The sequence below is a fragment of the Nerophis lumbriciformis genome, linkage group LG39 (genome assembly GCF_033978685.3).
Source record: "Nerophis lumbriciformis linkage group LG39, RoL_Nlum_v2.1, whole genome shotgun sequence".
Taxonomy (NCBI): Eukaryota; Metazoa; Chordata; class Actinopteri; order Syngnathiformes; family Syngnathidae; genus Nerophis; species Nerophis lumbriciformis.
Window position 1 is genome coordinate 10935001 of NC_084586.2, and position 15475 is coordinate 10950475.

A 15475-nucleotide genomic window follows, 5' to 3' on the forward strand; every position below is an offset into this window, starting at 1 on the left:
TTATATGAGGCATAAATAACCAACTGGTATGTTAACGTAACATATTATGGTAAGAGTCATTCAAATAACTATAACATATAGAACATGCTATACATTTACCAAACAATCTGTCACTCCTAATCGCTAAATCCCATGAAATCTTATACGTCTAGTCTCTTACGTGAATGAGCTAAATATTATTATTTGATAATTTACGGTAATGTGTTAATAATTTCACACATAAGTCGCCCCTGAGTATAAGTCGCACCCCGGGTCAGACTATGAAAAAAATTGTGACTTATAGTCCGAAAAATACGGTATATATATATATATATATATATATATATATATACATACATATATACACACCAAGACTGGGTTCTCCTCAGGACGTGTCTGTTAATGTTTCTTGTATTTACAGTATGTCTACAGACGACATGAAATATTATTGCAAGCTAACAAAAGAAATCGCAGTTTTCTAGTCCCCATATTTGTCAAACGCCCCTCGCGTCTTTCTTATGACACCAGAGGACGAGTCTTCGCAGCTCGCCAAGAAGGTGCAAAGACAGGCCAGGCCTTGCCGGATGAAATATGAAATTTTAGCAGAGTGTGGAGGAGCTGAGGTGGATTTAGTTTGCTATCGCCTCATGTTTTTTTGATGAGATCACGACGGTGATGTATCGATGCGAGGGATAGGAATAGACTTTTTTCTTAATTCTTCCCCGAAAAAGGTTCCTGCAGGAGGAATGAGACGGCGACGCGCTGACGCCGCCATCCTCGATATCCCCGGTGATTAATAACTAATATCTCGGGCTCGCTGCGGGTGTTTACCATTACTCTGCATTGAGTTAGCGTTTCAGTACAAATTCACTTTCCCACCGGATAGCTTTTTGTTTCGACATATGGCATTCATTTATTATGCATTATATATGGAGGAAGAAGGACAAACAGGGAGGGAGGTAAAGGAAGGTTCATTCTCCCAGCCTTCAATGTTACACAAATATATCAACGACAGTCTTGCGAAAAAAAGTCCAACTTCTCTCGTCATTGGTCCAATTATCCCAACGATACATTCACACCTGCAAATCAGTCTGTGCACTGTCAAGAGTCTGCACCGTGAAAGAAAAATGCTCGACAGCACTGAATGACACCAGTGTAAATCTTTGCACAGCATTGGTAGGCCAGACGTTTAGTAGAAGTTCACTGAGTATTTAGAAGACAAGGGAGACGTGCGGCTGCTTCCATGATCAAAGTGAGCCACGGAGGAATTCGAGGACGTACCCACCTGACATGATTTTTTTTTTTTTTTTAAAGGGGAACATTATCACCAGACCTATGTAAGCGTCAATATATACCTTGATGTTGCAGAAAAAAGACCATATATTTTTTTAACTGATTTCCGAACTCTAAATGGGTGAATTTTGGCGAATTAAACGCCTTTCTATTATTCGCTCTCGGAGCGATGATGTCACAACGTGACGTCACATCGGGAAGCCATCCGCCATTTTTTCAAACACCGAGTCAAATCCATCCATCCATCCATCCATCTTCTTCCGCTTATGCAAGGTCGGGTTGCGGGGGCAGCAGCCTCAGCAGGGACGCCCAGACTTCCCTCTCCCCAGCCACTTCGTCCAGCTCTTCCCGGGGGATCCCGAGGGGTTCCCAGGCCAGCCGGGAGACATAGTCTTCCCAACGTGTCCTGGGTCTTCCCCGGGGCCTCCTACCGGTCGGACGTGCCCTAAACACCTCCCGAGGGAGGCGATCGGGTGGCATCCTGACCAGATGCCCGAACCACCTCATCTGGCTCCTCTCGATGTGGAGGAGCAGCGGCTTTACTTTGAGCTCCCCGCGGATGACAGAGCTTCTCACCCTATCTCTAAGGGAGAGCCCCGCCACCCGGGGGAGGAAACTCATTTCGGCCGCTTGTACCCGTGATCTTGTCCTTTTGGTCATAACCCAAAGCTCATGACCATAGGTGAGGATGGGAACGTAGATCGACCGGTAAATTGAGAGCTTTGCCTTCCGGCTCAGCTCCTTCTTCACCACAACGGATCGATGCAGCGCCCGCATTACTGAAGACGCCGCACCGATCCGCCTGTCGATCTCACGATCCACTCTTCCCTCACTCGTGAACAAGACTCCGAGGTACTTGAACTCCTCCACTTGGGGCAAGGTCTCCTCCCCAACCCGGAGATGGCACTCCACCCTTTTCCGGGCGAGAACCATGGACTTGGACTTGGAGGTGCTGATTCTCATCCCAGTCGCTTCACACTCGGCTGCGAACCGATCCAGCGAGAGCTGAAGATCCTGGCCAGATGAAGCCATCAGGACCACATCATCTGCAAAAAGCAGAGACCTAATCCTGCAGCCACCAAACCGGATCCCCTCAACGCCTTGACTGCGCCTAGAAATTCAGTCAAATCAGCTCTGTTATTTTCCGTTTTTTTCGACTGTTTTCCGTACCTTGGAGACATCATGCCTCGTCGGTGTGTTGTCGGAGGGTGTAACAACACGAACAGGGACGGATTCAAGTTGCACCAGTGGCCCAAAGATGCGAAAGTGGCAAGAAATTGGACGTTTGTTCCGCACACTTTACCGACGAAAGCTATGCTACGACAGAGATGGCAAGAATGTGTGGATATCCTGCGACACTCAAAGCAGATGCATTTCCAACGATAAAGTCAAAGAAATCTGCCGCCAGACCCCCATTGAATCTGCCGGAGTGTGTGAGCAATTCAGGGACAAAGGACCTCGGTAGCACGGCAAGCAATGGCGGCAGTTTGTTCCCGCAGACGAGCGAGCTAAACCCCCTGGATGTCTTGGCTCACACCGTCCCTTATGCCACCGAAGATGATCAAGAGAAGAATATCGACCCTAGCTTCCCTGGCCTACTGACATCAACTCCAAAACTGGACAGATCAGCTTTCAGGAAAAGAGCGCGGATGAGGGTATGTCTACAGAATATATTAATTGATGAAAATTGGGCTGTCTGCACTCTCAAAGTGCATGTTGTTGCCAAATGTATTTCATATGCTGTAAACCTAGTTCATAGTTGTTAGTTTCCTTTAATGCCAAACAAACACATACCAATCGTTGGTTAGAAGGCGATCGCCGAATTCGTCCTCGCTTTCTCCCGTGTCGCTAGCTGTCGTGTCGTTTTCGTCGGTTTCGCTTGCATACGGTCCAAACCGATATGGCTCAATAGCTTCAGTTTCTTCATCAATTTCGTTTTCGCTACCTGCCTCTACACTACAACCATCCGTTTCAATACAAGCGTAATCTGTTGAATCGCTTAAGCCGCTGAAATCCGAGTCTGAATCCGAGCTAATGTCGCTGTAGCTTGCTGTTCTCTCCGCCATGTTTGTTTGTGTTGGCATCACTATGTGACGTCACAGGAAAATGGACGGGTGTGTATATAACGATGGTTAAAATCAGGCACTTTGAAGCTTTTTTTAGGGATATTGCGTGATGGGTAAAATTTTGAAAAAAACTTGGAAAAATAAAATAAGCCACTGGGAACTGATTTTTAATGGTTTTAACCCTTCTGAAATTGTGATAATGTTCCCCTTTAATACATACAGACAAGCAATCATGTAGCAGTTTAACCTGGCCGACCTAACTCTCCAACCCCGAAAAGATGTTTCCAATTAGGGATGTTCCGATCATGCTACCGATACCAGTTTCACTTGTATTTCCAACATGCATACAATTACAATGTAATGCATCACATATTTCCAGTTGTTTCATGACAGCACGTCCGAAAAGGAGCGGGAAGAAGCATAGCTTATTTAATCCTACCCTTTTACATGTCATAGCAGTTCTATCCCATTTCTTTTTATTTTTTTATTTTTTGTCCTGTCCAGCTTCTCAGGCAAATCATATACAAACCCCGTTTCCATATGAGTTGGGAAATTGTGTTAGATGTAAATATAAGCGGAATACAATGATTTGCAAATCATTTTCAACCCATATTCAGTTGAATATGCTACAAAGACAACATATTTCATGTTCAAACTGATAAACTTTAGAATTTGATGCCAGCAACACGTGACAAAGAAGTTGGGAAAGGTGGCAATAAATACTGATAAAGTTGAGGAATGCTCATCAAACACTTATTTGGAACATCCCACAGGTGAACAGGCAAATTGGGAACAGGTGGGTGCCATGATTGGATATAAAAGTAGATTCCATGAAATGCTCAGTCATTCACAAACAAGGATGGGGCGAGGGTCACCACTTTGTCAACAAATGCGTGAGCAAATTGTTGAACAGTTTAAGAATAACCTTTCTCAACCAGCTTTTGCAAGGAATTTAGGGATTTCACCATCTACGGTCCGTAATATCATCAAAGGGTTCAGAGAATCTGGAGAAATCACTGCACGTAAGCAGCTAAGCCCGTGACCTTCCATTCCTCAGGCTGTACTGCATCAACAAGCGACATCAGTGTGTAAAGGATATCACCACATGGGCTCAGGAACACTTCAGAAACCCACTGTCAGTAATTACAGTTGGTCACTACATCTGTAAGTGCAAGTTAAAACTCTCCTATGCATGGCGAAAACCGTTTATCAACAACACCCAGAAACGCCGTCGGCTTCGCTGGGCCTGAGCTCATCTAAGATGGACTGATACAAAGTGGAAAAGTGTTCTGGGGTGGTATAGCTCGGTTGGTAGAGCGGCCGTGCCAGCAACTTGAGGGTTGCAGGTTCGATCCCCGCTTCCGCCATCCTAGTCACTGCCGTTGTATCCTTGGGCAAGACACTTTACCCACCTGCTCCCAGTGCCACCCACACTGGTTTAAATGTAACTTAGATATTGGGTTTCACAATGTAAAGCGCTTTGAGTCACTTGAGAAAAAGCGCTATATAAATATAATTCACTTCACTTCACTTCTGTGGTCTGACGAGTCCACATTTCAAATTGTTTTTGGAAACTGTGGACGTCGTGTCCTCCGGACCAAAGAGGAAAAGAACCACCCGGCGCAAAGTTCAAAAGCCAGCATCTGTGATGGTATGGGGGTGTATTAGTGCCCAAGACATGGGTAACTTACACATCTGTGAAGGCGCCATTAATGCTGAAAGGTAAATACAGGTTTTGGAGCAACATATGTTGCCATCCAAGCAACGTTACCATGGACGCCCCTGCTTATTTCAGCAAGACAATGCCAAGCCACATGTTACATCAACGTGGCTTCATAGTAAAAGAGTACGGGTACTAGACTGGCCTGCCTGTAGTCCAGACCTGTCTCCCATTGAAAATGTGTGGCGCATTATGAAGCCTAAAATACCACAACTGAGACCCCCGGACTGTTGAACAACTTAAGCTGTACATCAAGCAAGAATGGGAAAGAATTCCACCTGAGACCCTTAAAAAATGTGTCTCCTTAGTTCCCAAACGTTTACTGAGTGTTGTTAAAAGGAAAAGCCATGTAACACAGTGGTGAACATGCCCTTTCCCAACTACTTTGGCACGTGTTGCAGCCATGAAATTCTAAGTTATTGATTATTTGCAAAAAAAGAAATGTTTATCAGTTTGAACATCAAATATATTTCCCAACTCATATGGAAACGGGGTATAAATATATATATATATATATAAATATATATATATATATATATATATATATATATATATATATATATATATATATATATATATCTTACGACAAACTGTAGTTACTGACAGTGGTTTTCTGATGTGTTCCTGAGCCCATGTGTTGATATCCTTTACACACCTATGCCGCTTCTTGATGCGGTACCGCCTGAGGGATCGAAGGTCACAGGCATTCAATGTTGGTTTTTTCGGCTTACGTGCAGTGATTTCTCCAGATTCTCTGAACCCTTTGATGATGTTACGGACCGTAGATGGTGAAATCCCTAAATTCCTTGCAATAGCTGGTTGAGAAAGGTTATTCTTAAACTGTTCAACAATTTGCTCACGCATTTGTTGACAAAGTGGTGACCCTCGGCCCATCCTTGTTTGTGAATGACTGAGCATTTCATGGAAGCTGCTTTTACACCCAAATCATGGCACCCACCTGTTCCCAATTAGCCTGTTCACCTGTGGGATGTTCCAAAAAAGTGTTCATGAAACATGTAAACACTTCCTTGTGGTCTACATAACATGTAACGGTGGTTCTTTGGTCAAAATGTTGCATAAATTATGTTCTACAGACCATCTTCAAGTCTCTTCAGGAGGCGCCGTCTTAATTAGGTGGCTCCACTTCGACGGCGTTTTCTCCCCATCATCTTGGTTGTAATTTTAAGCGCTTCCACAGACAGATTTAAGTACTAACTATACGCTACTTTGTGTTGGAAATGGCAGCAGCTCAGGAGGCATGTGCATGTACGAGCCAGATAGAGAAAAAATGAAACATGTTGCAGGCATCAAATTCCAAATGAGCTAATATTTGCAAAAAATAACATTTCGCAGTTTGAAAATTAAATATCTTGTCTTTGCAGTCTATTCAATTGAATATCAGTTGAAAATGTTACGTGCGGGGGGTCGCAGCTTGCTGCGTGGTTCGTTCCCCCGGGATGCAAATGGACCACTCTGGACAGGACGTGCAGGTAGGAACATGATTTATTCTTCGAAACTCAAGGAAGTACCAAAAACCGAAAACAAGCCGAAGCAACGACGTGCCGATCGCACTGGAAGCTAAGGCTACTGCTTAGCATAGACTAGAACAGTGGTTCTCAAATGGGGGTACGCGTACCCCTGGGGGTACTTGAAGGTATGCCAAGGGGTACGTGAGATTTTTTTTTAAATATTCTAAAAATAGCAACAATTCAAAAATCCTTTATAAATATATTTATTGAATAATACTTCAACAAAATATGAATGTAAGTTCATAAACTGAACATGAAATCAAGTAGGCTATTCCATTCATTACAATGCAACAATGCAACAATGCAATATTCAGTGTTGACAGCTAGGTTTTTTGTGGACATGTTCCATAAATATTGATGTTAAAGATTTCTTTTTTTTTTGAAGAAATGTTTAGAATTAAGTTCATGAATCCAGATGGATCTCTATTACAATCCCCAAAGAGGGCACTTTAAGTTGATGATTACTTCTATGTGTAGAAATCTTTATTTATAATTGAATCACTTCTTTATTTTTCAACAAGTTTTTAGTTATTTTTATCTTTTTTTCCAAATAGTTCAAGAAAGACCACTGCAAATTAGCAATATTTGGCACTGTTATACAATTTAATAAATCAGAAACTGATGACATAGTGCTGTATTTTAATTCTTTATCTCTTTTTTTCAACCAAAAATGCTTTGCTCTGATTAGGGCAGGGGTCGGCAACCTTTACCACTCAAAGAGCCATTTTGACCCGTTTAACAAAATAAAGAAAACAATGGGAGCCACAAAACTCTTTTGAAACTTAAAATTAAATAACACTGCATACAAAGTTGTTTTTTTGCTTTGTGCTACGTATAAACCAGGCGTCTCAGACACCTTAATATGAAAATTTCATGTTAGTGCGGCCCGCGAGTTTTATATGAATGCCGCTTGACAACAGCAACCCTCCCAATTTTACCGGGACACTCCCGAATTTCAGAGCAACTATTCTCTCGAAAGTCTGCTGATTTTCACCCAAACAACAATAATAAGGGTGTGCTATGATGGCACTGCCTTTAGCGCCCTCTACAACTTGTATAGACAGCTTGCCAGCCCAGTCACATGTTGTATGCGGCTTCTGCAGACACACATAAGTGACTGCAGGGCATGCTTGTTCAACAGCAATACAGGTCACACTGAGTGTGCCCGTTTAAACAACTTTAACACTCTTACTAATATGCGCCACACTGTGAACCCACACCAAACAAGAATGACAAACACATTTCGGGAGAACATCCGCAGCGTAACACAACATAACAAATACCCAGAATCCAATGCATCCTTAACTCTTACGGGCTACATTATACACCCCCGCTACCACCAAAACCCCCCCTCCGTGCGTCGGTTGAGGTGGGCAGGGTTGGGGGGGGGCAGGGTTTGGTGGTAGCGGGGGTGTATAATGTAGCCCGGAAGAGTTAGGGATGCATGGGATTCTGGGTATTTGTTCTGTTGTGTTTATGTTGTGTTACAGTGCGGATGTTCTCCCGAAATGTGTTTGTCATTCTTGTTTGGTGTGGGTTCACAGTGTGGTGCATATTAGTAAGAGTGTTAAAGTTGTTTATATCACAACCCTCAGTGTAACCTGCATGGCTGTTGACCAAGTATACCTTGCAGTCACTAACGTGCAGAGGCCGCTTACTACATGTGACCGGGCCGGCACGCAGATAGCATGGTGTAAAAGCGGACGCGACGACATGTTGTAGAGGACGTTAAAGGCAGTGCCATCACGGCATGCCCTCAATATTGTTGTCCGGGTAAAACTCGGAGAATGTTATCCCCGGGAGATTTCCGGGAGAGGCACTGGAATCCGGAAACCTCCCGGTAAAATCGGGGCGGGCGGGGGTCAGCAAGTATGCAGCTGAGCCGCATCAGAGTGATCAAAGAGCCGGAGCCGCGGGTTGCAGACCGCTGGATTAGGGGGTACTTGAATTAAAAAAATGTTCACAGGGGGTACATCACTGAAAAAAGGTTGAGAACCACTGGACTAGAAGACAAGGAATACTCACGTAGCAGGTTGCGTGTAGCAAACAAAGAAGCCAGGCCGACTGACCGGCAAAGGCAGGCTTAAATAATGCCTCTGATTAGTGCTCGGGGAACAGGTGAGCGTCCCGAACACCAATCAGAGGCAGGTGAAAATAATAAGCAACCATGGCAACCAAAACAAACTCAAGGGTACACAAAACAGGAACTGAGGGAGTCCAAAACTGACAGAAAATACCAAAACACGATCCGGGCCACGGATCATGACAGAAAAGGATTTGAAAATCATCGTATTCTGTTTTTATTTACCATTTACACAACGTGCCAACTTCACTGGTTTCGGGTTTTGCACTTCATCTTTCAAATATTCCCGGTAACAATTAGAGATGCTACCTCAGTAGAAGCATTTAAGTCCCATCTTAAAACTCATTTGTATACTCTAGCCTTTAAATAGACCCCCCTTTTTAGACCAGTTGATCTGCCGTTTCTTTTCTTTTCTCCTCTGCTCCCCTCTTCCTTGTGGAGGGGGGGGGGGGGGCGGCACAGGTCCGGTGGCCATGGATGAAGTGCTGGCTGTCTAGAGTCGGGACCCGGGGTGGACCGCTCGCCTGTGCATCGGCTGGGAACATCTCTGCGCTGCTGACCCGTCTCCGTACGGGATGGTGTCCTGCTGGCCCCACTATGGACTGGACTCTTACTATTATGTTGGATCCACTATGGACTGGACTCTCACCATATTATGTCAGACCCACTCGACATCCATTGCATTCGGTCTCCCCTAGAGGGGGGGGCGTTACCCACATATGCAGTCCTCTCCAAGGTTTCTCATAGTCATTCACATCGACGTCCCACTGGGGTGAGTTTTTCCTTGCCCTCATGTGGGCTTTGTACCGAGGATGTCGTTGTGGCTTGTGCAGCCCTTTGAGACACTTGTGATTTAGGGCTATATAAATAAACATTGATTGATTGATTGATGAAATATTCAGAAATATGCCACACTATGGACACCCAGACATGGCCTTATTTCGAGCTAAATGACAGAAAGTCACTCCACAGTCCCGCATGTGAAATAAAAAATAAAAAGTGTGTTTAACAGGAACAAGGCCGAGCGAGGGAGAGGGAGGCTTTTGAATAATACATGCTGTTTGACTTTGGAGGTGCACTTAGTTGCTCACTAATTCAATGCTTTCTCTCGTGTTTGAGGGTGTTTTTTTTTTTGTTTTTTTAAACGTATCCATTATGGAAGAGCTCAGGCTGTTCACGAAAAAACCGTGGCGCTTCTCTGACCTCGTCGGACCTTTTTTTTTTTTTTTTTTTTAACCGCATCAAATATAAATTTGCCGGCGAAAAAGAGTTTCTGCTCACCTACGCGGGGACAATGATGAATTCCAGCCCTCCGTTTGACCGATTTAACCCAGCTTTCATGAAAACTCGCTGAGGAAAGCTAGAGATTCTAATCATAAAGCTTTAATATTAACACACACACAAAAAAAAGTCACTTACCAGAGAGTTGTGCGAGTCTGTGACTGCGGTGCCGTCTTCCAGGTAATGAGTTTCTTTATAGTTACTTGCAAAAAGGCCCCTAGAATGGGTGCAGAAAGACAACAAATGATCAGCAATGACCTTAAGGGACACAAAAAAAATCAATTACTGCTTTATCCTCGCTGGAAAATACAGTTAGATGTCTTTTTTTTTTTTTTTTAAACCACGCCGCTTGGAGGAGGGCGTAAATTGAACTGAGCAGCTGTGTGGCGTCCAGAAAGAAAATGGAAAGCCGTGACATGTTTTTTAAATGGCTTTCAATAAGCATTCATGCTGTGGTTGGATCACAAGTAGCTCATACACACATCCTTAAGTGAGAATCAATAAAGTGGTGAGCGGGAGACACGGTCAGTCTTCTGTCTTGAAATGACAAAAAATCAAACACCCGAAGAATGGAAGTTGACGATGAGGTTGATGGCTGGTGAGGCACTGACTTCATCACAGTCAGATTTACAAACATATGAACCCTAAAGAGTATCTTATTCACCATTTGATTGGCAGCAGTTAACGGGTTATGTTTAAAAGCTCATACCAGCATTCTTCCCTGCTTGGCACTCAGCATCAAGGGTTGGAATTGGGGGTTAAATCACCAAAAATTATTCCCGGGCGCGGCACCGCTACTGCCCACTGCTCCCCTCACCTCCCAGGGGGTGATCAAGGGGATGGGTCAAATGCAGAGGACAAATTTCACCACACCTAGTGTGTGTGTGACAATCATTGGTACTTTAACTTTACACATACAAACTGTAGCACACAAAAAAGCACATTTAATAAAAAAAACGTTATTATGGTCTTACCTTTACTTATAAATGAAGTCCATGCGCCGCTGTTGTGCTGGATTAATGCACCCCCTGACGGGAGTGTTATATCAACTAAAGCCCTCACTTAAACTTTCCACGCGCAAGATTGAATCTATTTAAAAAAGTGTAACCGAGGGTTTATAAATGTCGCCTATACTGTATGAAACTACAAAATAACAAACACGGAGGCTCCAGTTTACACGAGGACCACTTTATTTACCTTCTTTCAAAAACCTCCGCTCCACTCCAACGTGTCATCACTTCCGCTCTTAGCGCCTTCAAAATAAGAGCTCAATGCATATACTGTATAACAGCGCATAACAGGAACTTAACATCACAAAGAGGAAAGCCCATAAAAATAGGTTATAAAAGTTATTTAATAAGAAGCCAAAAAGTGCAAAAACAATAATGTTCGTGTTGGAGGAGTTGTGAATTTGACTGCAGTTGTACCTAATGTTGTGGCCCTGCAGTCATTCACAACTCCTCTAACACGAACATTATTGTTTTTGCACTTTTTGGCTTCTTATGAAATAACTTTTTTAAATAGAATCAATCTTGCACGTGGAACGTTTAAATGTGGGCTTTAGTTGATATAACACTCCCGTCAGGGGGTGCATTCTACGGCGGGGGTGCAGGAGGCGGGATTACTGCGAGCCTCAGCCAGTGCGTCTTTTGCAGCCGTTTTATGATCGCTCAGCACAAGAAATACGTTACACACATACAGTTGTTGACAAAATACACTGTACATTATATACCTCAGCTAACTAAACTATGGTAATGTATAATATAGTTCATATAGCAATACGGTCTCACTGCACAGCAGGCCAGCAGTTAGCAGAGTCCACAATCCATGTTGAGGCACAACGCAGTGACGTTGTTGCAGTTGACGCTGTTCACTGCCATTATGATGTGCAGTCATGTTTTCTAATGACCGTAAGTCTTGAACTATACAAAGTATTTCCATGGTTGGAATCTGCGCTTTTGGATGATATACCAGTTACTATGGTAATCTAATTAGTTACTATGGTCATCTAATTAGTTACTATGGTCATCTACGTCACACAAGCTCAGACAAGGCACCAAGCAGTGTGGGTGGGAAGCGTTTCCACAGATTTTCACAACAAAGTTCTAAAGCTTAGTGATATATCAGATATATCAGATTGTAGGTGGGGTTTATTTTGGGTTCATATTTCACTGTTTGTTGCATTTTTGTTGCGTTTCACATGATTGTAAAATATGTCGATCGAAAGGGGGTGTGACATTCATATTTTGTCAACATTCAGTGTTTTATCGTTCATAGAAACATGTCAAATTCCATTACGTTTTTTAAGGCGGTCTGTCATAACGTTTTTGGCATTCAATCAGACATTATTGTGAGGTTTTGTATAAGCGTCCCTAAAAATAGATATACCGGCCCCCAGACACATTTTTTTTTCTCTAAATGTGGCCCCCCGAGTCAAAATAATTGCCCAGGCCTGGGTTAGAGGGTTAGGGCCAGGGTTAGAGGGTTAGGGTTTGTCAAGACTTGGTCCTGGGTGTTTGCTTTTCCAGGATGCAACGGAAAGTTGGCTTGGGCGAGACGGGAATGTAAGTACATTTTTATTTAAACACTATAACTACAAAAAAAAAGGATCAAACAAAAGACGCGCACAATGGCGGAGAACAAACTATGAAACCAAAAAGACTATAAACATGGAACAAAAACTTACTTTGGCATGGGACATGAAGCAGGATCTAAGAGGATGAAGAGTGTGTAGAGCATAATTATGGGATGTCGTCAGAACGACAAACTGAAAACAATGAACTTAAATACTATAGACATGATTAACGAAAACAGGTGCGTGCCCCAAAACGTGAAACAGGTGCGTGACGTGACAGGTGAAAACTAATGGTTGCTATGGTGACAAAACAAAAGTGCACAAAAAGTCCAAAAACAAAACCGAACATGACTAAAACAAAACCATGATCACACAGACAGGGTTATAACAAGGCCATGCCGAATAAGGCATTAATAAGTACTTAATAATGACTAGTTAAGAGCCAATTTGTTACTAATTTGCATGTTAATAAGCAACTAATTAATGGGGAATATGTTCCCCATACTAAAGTGTTACTATGTTTTTTTTTACTGGTGCACAAAATAAACCGTGCATGAACATCACCTTGTTCAAAGAACAAAACCAACACAGTGCATAAACTCACAACAAATTACACACCTGAAAATCAGTCTGACTTCTGCTGTTGCCGTATCCGTAATACGCCGATAGGGAGAAGTTTTTATTTACACGATGAGTCGGGTGTGTCTCGACCTACGCCGAACCCCGGAGCCCGACTCACCGAACCCATAGGGTTCGATCGAACCCAGGTTAAGAACCACTGCTCTAGGAGAATAATTTGTAATCAAGGAGAGGGTTAGTATGCCACAGTGACAAAAAAAACCCTACCTAGTGTAACCTGCATGGTTCAGTCCCTGTTTTTTACTGTTCCGACCGCATGAGAGACGAGCGCGCTCGCTACCGAGCTAACAGCCTGGACTACAAACCCGATCGTCAGCACTTTTCTCGAGGTTGCCATGTTTACCAACGTACACCAGGCACACCGGCTGGCCTACGTTACACCAGCATCTGGTCTGTAAAGCTAGCTCCAGGCGATGGTAAGCAAAACAAGATGTCCGCCCTGCCTGCTTGATGATTGCAGACATCTCATGTACAGTACAAGCTAATCCACACACAGCTGGATTCTCTTACTGACCTCACCGGCCGCCGACAAGCCAGCTGGGAGTGTCAGCTGTAACAAGGCCGGCCAGGGGGTGGGGGGGCGGTTGTTTTGTTTGGGAGCTGTCACGGCGTTGACTCACGAGTCTTCCCCACCCCGGCCGTTGCCAGAGAGCTGGTAATAATCAGGGCTGGATCAAAGCGAGGCCAGAGAGTGGAGAAATGAGAAGATGCGTCCGCCACAAGAAACAACCCCCTCCGTGTGCTTGGTCGGTTTCCCTGCTTGCCACTTTGCTAGACAGAGCCATGTGTCGGCCATATGCAACATCGAGGACGCACTTTAGGACTTTAGGATGCAGATGTAGGACTTCAAAGTGCAACCACCCAATCTTTGGAAAGTGAAAGTCGGTTTCTCGGTTTACGCAGAGAGCACTCCATCTTCGGAGGAACTGTGTGGAAGGGTGTCTCAACAATTACAACACCTGAGGCTCATTTCTTGATTGATTGAGACTTGTATTAGTAAGTTGCACAGTGAAGTACATATTCCGTACAATTGACCACTAAATGGTAACACCCGAAATACGTTTTTCAACTTGTTTAAGTCGGGGTCCACTTAAATTGATTCATGATACAGATATATACTATCGTATATACCGGGGGTCGGCAATCCAAAATGTTGAAAGAGCCATATTGGACCAAAAATACAAAAACAAATCTGTCTGGAGCCGCAACAAATTAAAAGCCATATTACATACAGATAGTGTGTCATGAGATATACATTGAATTGAGATGACTTAAAGGAAACTAAATGACCTCAAATATAGCTACAAATTAGGCGTAATGATGCAATATGTACATATAGCTAGCCTAAATAGCATGTTAGCATCGATTAGCTTGCAGTCATGCAGTGACCAAATATGTCTGATTAGCACTCCACACAAGTCAATAACATCAACAAAACTCACCTTTGTGCATTCACGCACAACGTTAAAAGTTTGGTGGACAAAATGAGACAGAAAAAGAAGTGGCATAAAACACGTCCTCGAAAGTCGGAGAAGGTTATACATGTAAACAAACTACGGTGAGTTCAAGGACCGCCAAAATTAGTAGGACAAAACGGCGCTCGCCAAATACTTGAGTCAGTGAAGCATGTTTAATATAAACCATACTTGCCAACCTTGAGACCTCCGATTTCGGGAGGTGGAGGAAGGGGGTGGGGGTGGGCGTGGTCGGGGTGGGACGGGGGCGTGGTTGGGGGCGTGGCTAAAAGGGGGAGTATATTTACAGCTAGAATTCACCAAGTCAAGTATTTCCTATATATATATATATATATATATATATATATATATATATATATATGTATATGTATATATATATATATATATATATATATATATATATAGGAAATACTTGACGTTCAGTGAATTCTAGCTATATATATATATATATATATATATATATATATATAAAATAAATACTTGAATTTCAGTGTTCATGTATTTACACATATACACACACATAACACTCATCTACTCATTGTTGAGTTAAGGGTTGAATTGTCCATCCTTGTTCTATTCTCTGTCACTATTTTTCGAACCATGCTGAACACCCTCTCTGATGATGCATTGATGTGTGGCACGCACAAAAGTGCTTTCATCAAATGCACTAGATGGCAGTATTGTCCTGTTTAAGAGTGTCACAACATTGCTGTTTACGGCAGACGAACTGCTTTACGGTATACAAAAAAGTGACTGCTGTTGTGTGTTGTTGCCGCGCTGGGAGGACGTTAATGAAACTGCCTAACAATAAACCCACATAAGAAACCAAGAACTC

General features: G+C 43.2%; 1 protein-coding gene across 1 annotated transcript in view; it reads right to left on the minus strand.

Annotated features, from left to right (window-relative positions):
* The window catches only part of LOC133577920 (disintegrin and metalloproteinase domain-containing protein 12-like), a 234090-nt gene that overhangs the window by 89873 nt on the left and 128742 nt on the right, over positions 1-15475 (minus strand). Inside the window, exon 4 of the mRNA XM_061932053.1 lies at positions 10090-10168. Coding sequence (XP_061788037.1) covers positions 10090-10168 — 79 coding nt within the window. The remainder of the gene's footprint in view (positions 1-10089; positions 10169-15475) is intronic.